The following is a 15486-nucleotide window of genomic DNA, read 5'->3' on the forward strand; positions in this document are numbered from 1 at the left end:
TGATTGATTAATTCACTTGGAGAAAAACACCAGTCAAGATGCTTCATTAGCCCTTGGCCCTGTGTGGTCGTCCTGAGCCTGGGGTCAAGGAGCTCTGTAGGGGGTGTGGGGTGAGGGTTGAGTTGGCCACTCTGGAGTGTGATGGGGCAGCTGTGGCCGGAGATGGAGTGAGTGCCTTTCATAGGAGTGGAGGCCGGTTCTACCCAGAAGGGAGGCCAAGTACGTGTGTGGGGAAGGGGCCCAGGGCCAGGAAGCCTGAGCGCTTAGGACTGGCCTCCCAGGTAGCTGCCTCTGGCTTTCAGTAGAGTATGTGGGAATATGTAGGGTCCAGCAGGCAGGGTGGCCCTCTGGAGTGCAGTGTTAGGGCTCTCCAGTGTGGACAGGCCACAGATGGCGCTCCCTGACTCTTGGGCAATTCTCTGTAAAAACAGATACGTAAACAAGGAAATAAAAATGTAGGTTTTTTGATTCAAGCTGGTGACTCACGTTCTGCAACTGTTGGCCAGTGTTATGTTTTAGTAAAACTGAAGATCCAGCATTTTCCCCCAACTTCTGAAATTTTTCTAATGTGTATAAAGTTAGAAAAGTTGAAAAAAATAGTTTAACACCCATATACCCATTACCTAGATTCAACACTTAGCTTTGGCACCCACGGTGCACCTGAAGCCTGTCATTTGCTCCACTACAAATCTTTCTCACTTCCTTCTCTGTCTGCCTTTGAATCTCTACCAAAATGCCTGTGACAGTGGCTGACTCCCCTGCATAGCAGACTCTGAGTAAGTCATCTCTGCCTGTTCTCATTTGGGTGGTCTTTGTTTATTTCCACAACGGGATTACAATTTCCTTCTAGGTGAAAGCTATGAAGTAAATCTACCTTCTAAAACCAGGGAAGGAGTGCTGGGTGGCTCAGTCGGTTAAGCATCTGCCTTTGGCTCAGGTCATGATCCTGGGATCGAGCCCTGAGTCAGGCTTCTCAGCAGGGAGCCTGCTTCTCCCTCTCCTTCTGCCACTCCCCCTGCTTGTGTGTGCGCTCTGTCAAATAAATAAATAAAATCTTATAAAAAAAATAAAACCAGAGAAGAGATGATGGTCCCCAAATTAGACCCAGAAGCTTGGGAGATGAGCAGATGTTGTGAGTGGAGTAGTGGAGAGGGGCATGATTTGGGGCTGGCAGTGGTGGAGGGACCTCGCTCTGCTTGGCCCGGCTGCAGGGGCTTGGAGTTGGGCCAGTGAAGCTGTGCTCTGTGGACCCTTCACTTGCCTGTGCTCCAGCCCCATCCCAACGTCCAGAGCAAACCCCAGGCTGTGTGGACACTATCTCAGTCTGCGTGGGCCCCCAGAACAAATACCACAGACTGGGCAGCTTAAAGAACAGAAATTTATTTCTCACAGTTCTGGAGGCTGGAAGTCCAAGAACAAGTGTTGGCAGGGTTGTTTCTTCTGAGGCCTCTCTCCTTGGCATGTAGGTGGCCACCTTCTGACTGTATTCTCATTTGGTCTTTTCTCTGTGGTCACACATCCCTCATGTCACCTCTTCCTCCTCTCCTCCTTCTCTTTCTCCTTCTCCTTCTCCTTCTCCTTCTCCTTCTCCTTCTCCTTCTTCTTCTTCTTCTTCAGATGGGGAGAGGTGGGGAGGAGCAGAGAAAGAGAGAAAGAGAATCTTAAGTAGGCTCCATGCCCAACTCAGAGCCTGATGCAGGGCTTGATCTCACAACCCTGAGATCATGGCCTGAGTCAAAATCAAGATTCAGACTCTTAGCCAACTGTGCCACCCAGGCACCCCGTGTCACCTCCTCCTCTTATAAGGACATCAGCCCTACTGGATTAGGGCCCCACCCTTATGACCTCATTTAACCTTAATTACCTCTGTAAAGGCCCTATTTCCAAATACAGTCACTTGGGGGTTAGGGTTTCAACATATGAATTACTAATTCCTCTATAACAGGTACCAAAGGTGGAGAGCTGCCTCCTGTTGGAGGTGAGGCTGGGGGACTCATGCCCCAAGGTATCCATGAGCAATCCCTGTTCTGAGGACTTACCACTCATTGGCTTATTCTCTGCCACACCCTTGTTATCAGGTTGTCCCACTGACTGGAGTGGCCACTCTCTCTCTCTGGTCCTGAGTGGAGGTGACACAACAGAACATGTGTTCTCACTCTAAGTTCATGGTGGGCTTCCTGGTGACAGTGAGCCCTGAAGTTGTATGTGTATTTTATGGGGACACACATCTGTGCCTTTTGCTTTTTCCAGGGAGAAGATCAGCAACTTTCACTTGATTCTCTGAGTCCAAAAGATGATAGAGACCATTGTTCCAGGTGCCGGGGGTGGGGGGAGGTTGGGCCTAGATCTGGTGTCCCCACGCAAAGCTCTGAAGGGAGCACGGCTGTGCATGGGGTCCATCAGCATGCTGTGTGGCTGAACAGAATCTCTCCTTGCCCATAGTGCAGAGATGTCAAGAACATGCCTGCATGTAACATGCAAAACCCTTCAAAGTCCATCATCCATCTTATTTTGTCCTCCCAACAATCTGGGCACCAGGCAGATATTATTTCAAATACACTAATAGCTCAGAGGAGGAAACAGAGGCTCCTATAATTGGCCCAAAGTCATTCCTCTGGGAGCCAAGACCTTCTGGCTCCTGACCTGGGTGCTCTGCTACTCCCCACTGCATATACTCTCTAAACAAGCTATTTCATTTGGCTGGCTGGGAGGTTTTGCCTGTATTTCAAGGCACATATTAGAACTTATGAGCTCAATTCTACTTCATATAACTTGTGAAGTATTGGTCCATTTCTCACCAGAGGCCAAAGTTCAGTGGTCTAGATCATAATACTCACACTTTCAAGCCAAGAATAAAGCATGGATTTCAAGCACCAATTCTCAACCTTGACAGCCCATGGAGACATCCCCTGGGAGATTACATCCTATTTGAAAAACAGGGTGCCTGGGCCTCCCATTCAGGCCCAAACTGAATTGTGGGCATTCCCACTTTTATAAGCTTACTATGTGACTCTGTTGGATAATGAGAATGAAGACTTGCTGATTTAGAGAAATTTTGAAACTAAAGTGAAAACAGAAGAATAATTAGTGAGTTTTCTAATTGATCTTTCTTTATATAAATGGTTATGATTAAGTTCAGCTATGAGGAACAAAATCCTGAGCCATAGAGGCTTTTACAAGAAAGAAGTGCATTTTTGCCTCATATAAAGGAAGTCTGGAAGTAGATAGTTTAAGGGCTAATATGGTGTCCTCATGATGTCTCAGGCTCCTATTATCATGTGGCTTCCATTCCCAAGACCACCTCATTGTAGAATATGGTTGCTAGTGCACCAACCATCACATATGTGCTCCTGGCAGCAGGATAGGAGAAAGAAAGGTGAAGAGCATGCCTTATCCCTTTTAAAGAGGCTTCCTGGAAGTATTAGATAGCATTCATGCTGACATTTATTTGGACAAAAAGACCCAAAATACTAACCAAAAGAAACAAAAAATTAATAATTTAGATTTTATTAAAATTGAGAACTTCTGTTCATCAAGAGAATAAACAGCCAAGCCAAAGACTGGGAGAAGATATTCAGAATACATACATCTGACAAAGGATTTCTATCAAGAATATATAAAGAGTTCCTACAAATTAATAAGAAAAAGACAACCCAATTTTAAAAAATGAGCAAAAGACAGATTTCACAAAAGAAGATATCCAGATGGTGCATAAGCATATGAAAAGATACTTAACATCCTCAGTTATCTGCGTAATAAAAATTAAAAACCACCTGAGATGCCTTTATTTAACAGCAGAATGACTAAAATGGAACAGATTGATGAATGAAGGTTGGCAAGGATGGGGAGAAATGGAAATAGACATCTACTGCTTGTGATGGTAAATTAGTTCAAACAGTTTGAAACAGTGCAAATTTGTTATAAAGTGAAACGTACTTTTATATGGCCCAGCAATTCCATTCTTTGGTATTTGCCCAAGAGAAATTAAAACATTAACAATTTAATAACAACTATTTTATAAATAGCTAAAAATTTGAAACAGTCCAATGTCCAACAACAGGGGAGTGGATAAACATATTATGGAACATTCACATGTCACAGATTTAAAAAGAACCAAGGTCCTTTGCTGTGGGCCATGCTGTCATCAGGCCCAGCTTTTAGCACAGCGAAAAGGCTCTGGGCCTGACCTGGGATCTTGTAGCAGCATGTTGGTGGGTATAGTTGGGAGTAGAGGGAGCTCAGAGCTGGAGAGGGCTCAGCCTGCCACAGCCAGCACCATCTCCTCCTGGGACTGGACTCAACTGGCCAGTGTCTGCAAAGAGTTGCATGTAACACATATGACATGTAACGTATAGCTTGCAACACACAACATGTAACACATACAGTGTAAAATACACACGGCACATTACATTAAGCATGTGTACATGTATAGTATACAACAGTGACTAATACTGCAGCATGTAACATACGTAGCATATTGTATGTATAGCATGCAGCACATAAGAGAGCACATGCTGTATGCTACACACAGTAATAACACACATCACATATAATACACATAGCATACAACATACACAACATAAGGCACACGTAGCATGTGACACATACTATGCATACATTTATAGCACATAATGTACATTGCCTCTAACATGTATGCATGTAACACCTGGCACATCATATGCACAACAGGTAACACACATAGCACATAACACACAGAACATGTACCAGATCTGGCATGTGCACATGCATAGCATGTAACATGCATAGCATAAACCCTATGGCTGTGGTTTGCCCTTCCATGAGGGACATCTGCCCTGGATGGGCTGGCCTGGGAGTAGCTTTTTCTAGCGGAATAACCAGGCTTGTTTTGCCCCACCCATTACCCTCTACCCTTTCTTTCCTTCCTGAGGTGTGGCCTGAATAAACTAGGATAGAGAGGGAGGGATCTTTTGAAATGTGGCTATGAGCAGAATGGCCCCAGAGGCTCTTTCTGGACTGGCGTCTGCAGGTCAGTGTTGGCAGCACCAGACCTCTGGCTGCCCTGCAGGCCTGACTCCAGGCTGAGTGAGTGAGGGGAGCTGGCTTTTCTCCCCTTCACCCCACTGGGGCCCCATCGAGGGAGAAGCAACATGGAAGGAGGGCTTCTGGCTACCCTGGGATCAGGGTCTTCAGATTGTGTTCCCCAGAAACGGACCTGGATCAGGGATTCAACTGCAAGCAGCAGATCCAGGAGCTGATCCCAGGAAGCTCCAGTGTGTGAACGCGGATGTGAAGGAGGGCACTTAGAGGTCACTGCCCCTGGGACCCAGGACATCTATCCCTTCCTTCTCCAGCTACAGACGCCATGTCACAGGCAAGTAGCAGCTGCTGGCTGCTTGCTTCTGAAATCGAACCTGACTCTCCTTTTACAGCAGAAACATCCTCAGTGAAATAAGAGTTTGCCCCAAAGCTCTAAGTGGAGGAGCTAGGGGTCCAATTTTTATACTGGTCACTAGGCCGGGAAGCTTAGGACCCAGTGATGGCCATAGGTGAGTGTGAAAGGGGTGTCTGTAAGATTGCCTGAGGGCAGTGGGGCACACCCCCAGAGCCCCTTCTTTCCTGATCTGCCTCCCATCTGGATGCGAGCAGAGGTGGGACTGCGGCATGAGCCCTCAGCACCGCACAACCTGACTCAGTGCCTTCCCCTCACTCCACCCTGTCTGATGAGGCCCTACAGCCCCACAGCGGCCCAACCCTGAAGGGAGACCAAGCCCTCTCAGGAGAAGCTGGCTGCATATAGCTCACAGTGTGGCCTTCCAAGGAACAGGTCCCTTAAACAAGCTGAAACAAGAACCAGGGGAAAGGACGGTGGCGGTCTGGCTTCTCGCCAGGCCCTCAGACAGATGGTGCTGGCCTTGTGGGGGCTGTCAGTCCTCCCTCTGGCGGGGGAGTCAGAAACAGTGTGTTAGGAGGGCCAGGGCCAGAGGCCAGGCTGCTCCAGCCGATGCTTGCTGCGGGTGTCCTGAGTTGGCATTTGTTGGCAGAGGGGAGCAGTGAGGGCTTGATATGGTCATTGTTTTTTTCTCACCCCAACTTTCTCCATGACTGTGCGTGAGGTCTATCTGCATGGGCCTCCCTTAAGTTGATTGAAGGAAATGTTGATGCCAGTCCTGGGTTAAGAATAACCATGTCCAAAGGCCACTTGGCTAAAATAAAATAATAGATAGGGAACTTCTGTTTCTGGGAATATGGAGCAAACATACTTCTCCCCATTCCTCCTGCCAAGTAAAACTAAAAACCCTAAATATTTTATAGAGATAGAGATATTTTATATAGAATATCTATCTATGATTTATATCATCTATCTATATCATTTATCTATCTTTTAAAAAAAGATTTATTTATTTATTTGAGGGAGAGAGAGAGAGCGTGCATGAGTGGGGTGAGGAGGATCCAGAAGCAGAAGGACAAGGAGAATCCCAAGCAGGCTCCCTGCTGAGTGGGGAGCCTGACACGGGGCTTGATCTCGTGACCCTGAGATCAGACCTGAGCCCAAATCAAGAGGTACCCAGGAACCCCTATTATCTATCTACCTATCATCTATCATATTTAGACCCTGAAAGCAGAGAAAAGAAAATAGATCAGACAGGGATCTTGAGACATAAGGAATGAAATGGTAGGTTTTCTTTTTGCCTCATGTGTCCCAGAATTGGATCAGGAACAGCCAACAACCCAGAAATGCCAATGGGCATGGACAACAAGTGTCTCTTAGCCAAAATACCAGTAAAGTAGCAGCCCAGAAGAACTGAAAACTCAGGCATTAGCCACTCCACTCCAGCCAAACACTACAGGAAAATCTGTGGCCCCATGCCCACCTCCAATGGCAAAGGCCAAGTGAATATCCCAGACTATAAGAAGGCCCTAACATCCCTACCAGAGTGGGGTCAGAGAAGGCCAAGTAGGGAGCCAGGACTTTTATTACCATTGGCTGGTAAAAGCCACCTGTGAGTGTCAGTAATGAGGAGCCCCCACATCAGGTGTTAAGAGAGGCCAGATGGGGAAACTGAATTTCTACCTATAACTGGCAGTAACGAGGCAGCACCCCTTATTTCCCTGCTAGCTCAGTGTTTGTGAAAACCAGCTAAAACAGAAAGTTAAAATAAGGTCCAGAGTTTTATAATATAAAAATGTCCAGGTTTCAATAGAAAATCACTCATCATACTAAGAACTAGGAAAATTTTTTTAAAAAGATTTTATTTATTTATGTGACAGAGAGACAGCCAGCGAGAGAGGGAACACAGCAGGGGAGAGGGAGAGGAAGAAGCAGGCTCCCAGCCGAGGAGCCCGATGTGGGACTCGATCCTGGAACGCCAGGATCACGCCCTGAGCCGAAGGCAGACGCTTAATGACTGCGCTACCCAGGCACCCCAGAACCAGGAAAATTTTAAGCTGAGTGAAAAAAGATGATTAGTAGATGGCAATACCAAGATTACAGAGATATTAGAATTACTTGACAAGATTTTTTAAGCAATTATGACAAAAATGCTCCAGTGAACAGTTATGAACACCCTTGAAGGACATTAAAAAACAAAGTCTTGACAAAGAACACAAGATATAAAGAAGAACCAAGTGGAAATTTCAGAATTGAATATACAATAAGTGAAATACAGAATTCAGTGGATGGGCTCAGTAGCAGAATGGAAGCGACAGAGGAAAGAATCAGTGAACGAGAAGACAGACGATAGAAAGGACTCAATCTGAACAGTAGAGAGAAAAAGCAGACTGGGGAAAACAAAAACAAAAACAAAAACAAAACAGAGCCTCAGGACCCAAGGGACTATAACAGAAGATCTTACATTAATGTCATTTGAGTCCTGGAAGGAGAGAAGAAAGAAAACAGGGCACACTAAAGACTTGAAGAGATATGGCTGTAAAACCTTGCAAATTTATCAAGAGACCTAAACCTGCAGATTCCAGAAGCTGAGTGAATGTCCAACAGGATAAGCACAAGGAAATTCACTCCAAGAGACATCATTATTAAATTTTTTAAAACTAAAGACAAAGGAAAAAAAATCTTAAAAGCAGCCAGAAAAAACCAACATATTACCTATAGGGAAAGAAAGCGTTAGAATGACAGTGGGTTTCTCATCAGGAGTTGTAGAGGCCAGGAGGAAGTGTTATAATATTTTTCAGGTGCAAAGAGAAAAGGGCTATCAGCTCAGAATCCTATACCCAGTGAAAATATCTTTCAAGAATGACGGGAAAATCAAGACTTGGTCGGGGGCACCTGGGTGGCTCAGTCAGTTAAACGGCTGCCTTCAGCTCAGGTCATGATCCCAGGGTCCTGGGATCGAGCCCTGTATCAGGCTCCCTGCTTAGCATAGAGTCTGCTTCTCCCTCTTCCTCTGCCCCTATCCCCCACTCATGCTTGTACTCTCTCTCTCTCTCTCTCAAATAAAAAAATAAAATCTTCTAAAAAGAGAAACGTAGTCAGGATTATTCTCTGATTAATCCAGCAAAATTATGTGAAACAGATATTTGCAAGGTCCCACGTTCCTGAGCCCTACATCTCAGCCTGGGAGACCCTGGCCCAGGCTGCTGGCAGGTGTCCCCTCCTGGTTCAGGGGCCTGGAGCCTGAGTGGCAGCCCAAGTCTCTGTGTTTGCCTCACATGCGGGCTTTTTACCATGATGGCTTCATTTTGAGAAACATAAAACCATATAGAAAAGCACAAAGCATAACATGACAAAGCCCCACGTACCCAGAAATGACAGTTGCCGTTCCTCTATCTGCCTTGTTTTCACCCTATAATATGTAAAATGTTCTAGATAAAGTTGAAGTTCCCATATTCCTCCAAGCTGAGTTCCACCCTCTAAAGAGTGAACTCTGAGAAAATCAGTGTCATGAATTTACCGCTTATCTTCCATTTTGCTTTAGTTTTAATTTTCAGCCATCTGTGTTTTGATCAGGTAATTTATTCATGTTTTCAAAATTCTGAAGGTACAAAAGGGTTCCCAGGAAAGAGCCCCTCACCCCCCAGCATGTGTATGAGCCAAGAGCAGCAGGTGGGTAGTCTTAAAGCAGTATATCCCCAGCAGTTGCTGGAATGGAGGTGTTGTCACTTGGGCTGCAGCCTTCAGCTGTATTGCCTTTGCAGAAATATCATCTTTAGTGGCTGTGCCATGTAGTCCATTGTTGTTAGGATTAGGTTTATTAAGGTGACAGAAGTTTATTAAGGTTTGTTAAGAGTGACAGAAGCTCCAAGCAGCAGCTTAAGCAAGGCACATGTTTATTTCTCTCTTATGTGTCTTGAGGTAGGCAGGCCAAAGCTGGTAGGATGGTTCCACAATCATCAGGGACCTATCCTGTTGCTCAACCATCCTCAACATGAGGCTTCTACTTCATGGTCCAAAATGGCTGCCTCACCTCCAGCCATCACATCCTTAATCTAGCCATTAGGTAGGAGTCAGGAAGGAAAGTCTTCTGTTCCTCTTTCAGGATTATGTCCTGAAGCTGCAAGTGCCATCTCCTGCTCACTGTAGGCCAGAGTTTAGTGGTGCAGCCACATCTCATTGTGAGGGGGCTGGGGAGTGTAGCTGCTGGCCGGTTGTGGTCCAATTGATCCGTGAAGATTCTGTTGCTACGGAAGGAGGGGAGGACAGGTATCAAGGGACAACTGGCAGGTTCTCCTGTGATGCCCGAGTTTAGAATCCTCTGAAGCAGACAGATAACTTCCTGCCTGAAGTGTCTGCTGAAAACAGGCAAGGACTCCAGGCCACTTCCCGAGCGACACCTCTCAGTGTGCTCAGCAAGAACGATGTGAGTGTGACAGGCAGGTCTTGGTTACCCTGGAAGCCTTGTTCCCCTGGAAGCGCTTCCTGCCAGAGCCTCAGAGCAGCCCTTGTGTGTGTGGCTTTGTCACACGGCTGGCCACTCTCTGGAGATGGCAGTGTGGAACTACTAAGCTGAGATATTCGGCTGCTCGCAAACACTGTTGTCTGGAGCTGCTGGGACCCTGAATCTGGCCTCGTGGCTCCTGGGGAAGGGCAGGCACCATCGAGAACAAAGCAGCACTGCCGAGCCCCAGCCGCAAGGCTCCAGGCTGGCTCCCTCGAGTCTTGGAGAGGCTGCGTCTTGAATGCTTGGCTTTATGTTTAAGAAAGAAAAGTGGCTCCTCTGCCTAGGCTTCCTTTCCCGGAGAAGTCTCCAGGGTTCTGGTGAGCTACAGACGGGGGCAGGAAGATGGGGCTGGTGAGGACAAGCTCATCAGCAGGGAGGGTGGGAAGCTGCTCAGGAGGAGAGGAAGGGGAAGGCACCCCAGGGCTCCGAGCTCTGTGCCCATGGCCTTCGCCAGGGCCAGGCACTGGAAACAACATGGATGGGCTGAGAGAGAGGCAGAAAGAGGCACCATCCCCAGCCTGTGTGGGACCTTGGAGCCGGGCATTTGCAGGATGGGGCTGCCGCAGCAGAGTAGAAATGGGAGTGTGGCAAATGTGGACGGAAAGCAGGCCTCCTGTGGCTGATGGGAGGGTAAAAAGAACCTGTGCCTGCTGTGGGGTGGGGGTCCCCGCAGCACGGGGAGGGGCTGGAGAGAGGGGCAGCAGTGCCAGCAGAGATGAGGTAGGGACTCATCACAGATCATCAGAGGGGACAGACTGGCTCTCAGGAGGCATCTCTGTGCCTCACTCAAGACATGAGGCTAGACCCTGAGTCTTCACTGTCCTGCACACCCTGCAGTGGAGCTGGTGAGGACAGAGGCTCGCAGTCCCAACCAGGCCTGGTGGCCTTCTTGACAAGGTGGCTTGGGGTTCAGCGGGGGGGGGGACGACATATGTGAGCACCCTGCCACCCATCACTGGGGGATAGGAGTGTCCCCTGGGCCTCGATTCACCCAGAAAGGAGGGGAAGCAGAGGGGGGAGCCCTAACACACCATTTCTAACCAGTACAGACTGTTAACTTGAACAAATTAAAAAAAAAAAATTAAACCCACATCAGAGGGAATGGAGACTTGAAGCTAGGTTGTGAGCAGTTTCTTTACAAAGGGCATGTTTGGGGGCATATCTGGGCAGTCCCATGTGAATTCCTCCCCTGGGCCTGCCCAGGAGCCCAGTTCCCCACCTGGAGCTTAGAGTCACAGCGAAGAGGTCCCCCAGGACTCGGCGGCTGTGCTGGGAATGGAGGGATGGGGGAGGTCCAGCGGGTGTGGGGCCAGGGGAATCTTTGTATTTGTTTGTCAGGGAGAGAAGGCAGGCTGGGTGACCCTACCCAACTTCTAGAAGCAGGAGACAAGATGGCACTGACCAGGAGGGGATGCATGGGGCTGGCGGGCAGGGGACCTTGAAAATTGTCACAGTCCTTTGAGGGAAAGAGAGGGAAAGGAGAGGAGATCTGAGGTGTGCCCATAGGCTGGGGCCCGTGTGGCTTTGCTCTATGGTGGGCGGCATGGCACGGCAGGTGTGCTAGAGCTGGTGGTGGGAAGGGTCAGGAGTGTGTCCCTCCCCAGTGGCTTGTCTGGGATCACGGCTGGAGCTGGAGATGAAGCCCTAGTCTGCAGAGTGCCCTCCCCGGGTCTGGCTCCTCCTCCGGAAGCAGCCTTCCCACTTCACGGAGAGGGGCCAACAGCAGGTCAGTGGTCCAGTAGGAATCCAAACCCTGATCTGACAGTACGCGGTAGGTTTCTCCACTGCCACAGCAGGGAGAGGAGCCAAGACCAGCTCCTCATCGTGGGGGGTCTCCTGGGCCACGGAGATGAAACCCTCCCAGCTAGGCCTTGTCAAGGGGGCTGGGTAACCAGTGCACTAGGGCAAGAGCTTGTGAGGAGGGGGCTGGTCAGCCAGAAGGGGATGTGAGGCAAAGGGTCCCCATGACACTGATGCACACGGCTTCCTGTGGAGGCCTCCTAGGCTTGGAGGTCCGTGAGACCAGGTATGTGCTCCCAGGAGGGGACTGTGGGCTGCCATTCCCTTGGGGTTGGCCTTCAGCCCCCAGGGAGCCTGTGTGCTGTGCACTGGGAGCATGGGGGGCAGAGGCTGGGCTCCTTCCTGTCCCACTGTTAAAAGGGCACCATGCCCAGGCAGGGTGAGTAGGGACTACTTTCCCCCAGGAAGAGAGAATTGGAACCACACGGAGCACTGTGTGAGGACAAGGGCTTTTGTGGTGAGGATCCAGGGAACGCAAGTTAGTAGCAGGCCCACCCCAGGAAGTGACAGCTGTTGGTCCCGGTAGGAGTGTCGGGTGTGAAGAGGGGACAGCAGGGAAAGTAGCGAGGGGCTGGATGGGGCTGGGTGGCCGCTGGCCACGATGGGGAGGGGGGCTGGTCCAAACCCAGAGATCAGAGGAGCTTGGTCAGACTCGAGTTTGCCCAGCAGTGCAGGAGGGCCGGGGCCCACATGGGTGGATGGCGTCCACTCACTGGGTGACATGGGGGAGGCTACTGCTGAGTGTAGGGAGGGGGTGAGGGGCTGGGCAGAACCCAGGAGCCTCCCCAGCTTCAGGCTCAGGAAGGCTTGAAAGGGGCCTCCAAGAGCGAGCAGTGCTAGGGGGATGAAGGGAGGAGGGGCAGAGGGAGAAGAAGAGAGGATCTTAAGCGGGCTCCATGCCCAGTGCGAGCCCCATGCGGGGCTCGATCTCACCACCCTGAGACCATGACCTGAGCCAAAATCAAGAATTGGTCGCTTAACAGACTGAGCCACCCAGGCGACCCAAGGGGCCTCCAACGTAAACAGAAGTAGGATGATGGAAACTCTCGTCTTTGCGGGGAGGTATTCTCAGGACTGACTTTGTCTCATCGGGACCCTGTGTTCCCTGTTGGGGAATCAGGCTGCAGGCTCCAAATGAAATGTTCAGGGAAGGCCAAAGCCAGGGGTGGGGGGTGGGTTGGAGATGTGGCGTGCCGCACAAGTCTTTCCACATTTGGGTTCCACGTGGAATGCCTCCCTTGCGGGACTCTAGTTACTAAAGAGATGCTCCCTTATGGATTTAGATGGTCAAGAACGCTGTTTGGAGCTGAAGGTAGCAACCAGGCAGTGGCCACCTTTGTCCCGTGGGACTGCTGTGGGAACTAGCAGTGACCCCCACGTCCTGGGGTTCCGCTCTGCCCCTCAGCTGTTCAGGGCCTCCTCTGCGGCCAGGGAAGCCTCAGCCACCCTGCCCTTCCCCCTGGTACCTCCCCCCACATGGACAGGATGAAGTAGGAGTATCCAGACACAGAATTTGGGAGGGGGAGGAGGGCCTTGAGGTCTGAAGCACTGGCTCCAATACAGCTTTTCTGGAGTCTTGCGTGGGAAGTCACTGGGAACTGATTCAGCCTCCCGGGACCCTCGCGGAAAAGCAAAGTTGGTGCACTTGGGCCCCTGGCCCTAGCACCATCCAGCAACAGCTAGCTCCTGGCTGTGAGTAGAACAGATCCATTTCCCTGAAGAAAAGGCAGCGAGCTGACAGCTTTTAACAGCCCTGTGGCCACACGAAGACCCAGAAGTTAAGCAAGGGCTCTCCCTCCCTGTCTTATCAGAGAACTAAAACCCATCAGAGTGTGATGCCGGAACAATCTCCCATGTGGCATTTGTACCCCAGTGTTTGATGGAATCTGATCATGAGAAGACAACCCGACTTATGCAGACGTTTTAAGAGACAACTGGTCTATGTGAAAATGTCAGCGCTAAGAAAGGGAAAAAGTGGGTGGTGCGGGGTGGGACTCTGGGGTGAAAGGAGACGGGAACCGCAGGACAGCACAGCCCTCGGCTCACAAGTGCAACCTGAAGATGTTGTGGGGACAACTGGGGGGACTGTATGTTAGCTGACATTACTGAATTTCTGTTAAATTCAGGGAGATGATAATGGGGTTGTTTTATAGCAGAATGTCATTTCTTAGGAGCTGCATGCTGGTGTGGTTAGAAGTATTCTGAGGACTGCAACTTATTTTCAAACATTTCGGAAAACTGCATCTGAGTGTATGTGTGACTGTGTACACGTGTGTCTGTGTGGACTCGTGTGTGCACGTGTGTACAGACAGAGCAAGTGTGAGTGCAGCACAACGAAACGTGACAGAATGTTAATTCAGGCAAATCTAGGCTAAGGGCTGATGGGTGACCACGAGCTATTCTTTCACTTTGTTGTTTGCAATCTTTCCAAATTAAAAGTTGAGGAGAAAGAGGTCACCGAGAAGCACATGGTGTCTGCATTTCTCAGCCTCACTTGGAGCTGGGGTCCTATTCTCAAGTGCTTGCAGTGGATGGCTACCAAACCGGGCTTTGTGGGGACGACAGGCACACCTCTGCCTTTCACAAAGCGCTGCTCCGTGAGAAAGTGTGGGAAGGCCTCCTTCCTGGGCTGCCCGCACCTGAGGGAGGCCCCCTGCCGCCACCTCCACCCCTGTGCCGGATGCTCACTTTGAAAATCAAACCCCAAAGGTCTGGTCACACCGCACTGGGCGGAAGGCTGTCACCACAGACCACAGCACACCCGCGCTCCTTGTCAAGGGTTTATTTCATCTGCTAACATTCATTCTTGACCTAGACAAAAACAATCAGATGATTATGACTTGCTTTTCCATCACCAACTTGTTTGTCTTGTATGAATAACCAAAAGATTTCTTCTCAACACTTTTTTTTTTTAATAAGAAGCTATAAATAAATAAAGCTTTAAACGCTCCTGGGTTCAAGTTAAACACTTCCAGTTCCCAAGAAGGTCACAGACTCATTGCTTGGACAGTTCTGCCGTCCCTGGTTCCTCCTCTGGGAGGAGACGTTGCAGGTCTGTGTGGGGAGTGGGCTGTTTGCTCACTGCGTGTTGCCTCTGTCCTCTCAGCCCTGGCCGAGCCCCTGGGCCGGGTCCCCATTTGTGGAGCCCCAGCAGGCGGCAGCAGTTGGGGGAGATGCTGCAGGCACGAGGAACCTTCACCTCCACGCAGGCGGCCTGAGCGGAAGTGCTGGCCTGGAGGCTCGCGGGGCCTAAGGGCACCAGCAGCTGGTGCTGTCTCTGGGCACCTCGGCCTGGGTGCTGGCCCCAGACGGGACCGCTTTCCAGATGCAGCAAAGAAACCAAGGAGAGACCCGTGTTTCTGTGTGAATTGGGACAACGGATCATAAGTTAAAACATTCCAATATGTACAAAACAGATCCTACATTCAAGCCTGCACACACAGGAAGCCCACCTCGAGGAGGGCCAGGTGCCCAGGGAGCGGGGCAGAACAGGGCCGAGCTTTCCATGTACGTATGCCCTGGAATTGACCACCCCCTGATGGAGGCGACGGCAAGGCCCCAGCACCTGACGTGCTTGTGCAAGACCCCAGAGTTCTCACGAACGGGTCCCGCCCTCCTCCCTGGAGCACGCCCATCCCACAGGATGAATGTCAGAACAGATCCCCCATGCTGACCTTCACGACCCCTTCAAAGAACCACTCAGTCACTTGAACACTCGCCTGCTCAGCATGGCACACCCACTCTGGGGGGGTGGTCCTGGGCTGGGCTGCCACGGTGCCCATCCCAGGCTGCTGAGCACTGCCCTTGG

The 15486-nt window shown here is 50.0% G+C and overlaps 1 protein-coding gene across 1 annotated transcript in view; it reads right to left on the reverse strand.

Moving 5' to 3' along the window:
* Positions 1-1388: 1388 nt before the first annotated feature.
* HS6ST1 (heparan sulfate 6-O-sulfotransferase 1) overlaps positions 1389-15486 on the reverse strand; it is a 57694-nt gene continuing 43596 nt past the window's right edge. The window contains exon 3 of the mRNA XM_040619493.1: positions 1389-1611. Coding sequence (XP_040475427.1) covers position 1611 — 1 coding nt within the window. The 3' untranslated portion in view covers positions 1389-1610. The remainder of the gene's footprint in view (positions 1612-15486) is intronic.

This window comes from Ursus maritimus, unplaced genomic scaffold (genome assembly GCF_017311325.1).
Source record: "Ursus maritimus isolate PB19 unplaced genomic scaffold, ASM1731132v1 scaffold_1, whole genome shotgun sequence".
Lineage (NCBI taxonomy): Eukaryota > Metazoa > Chordata > Mammalia > Carnivora > Ursidae > Ursus > Ursus maritimus.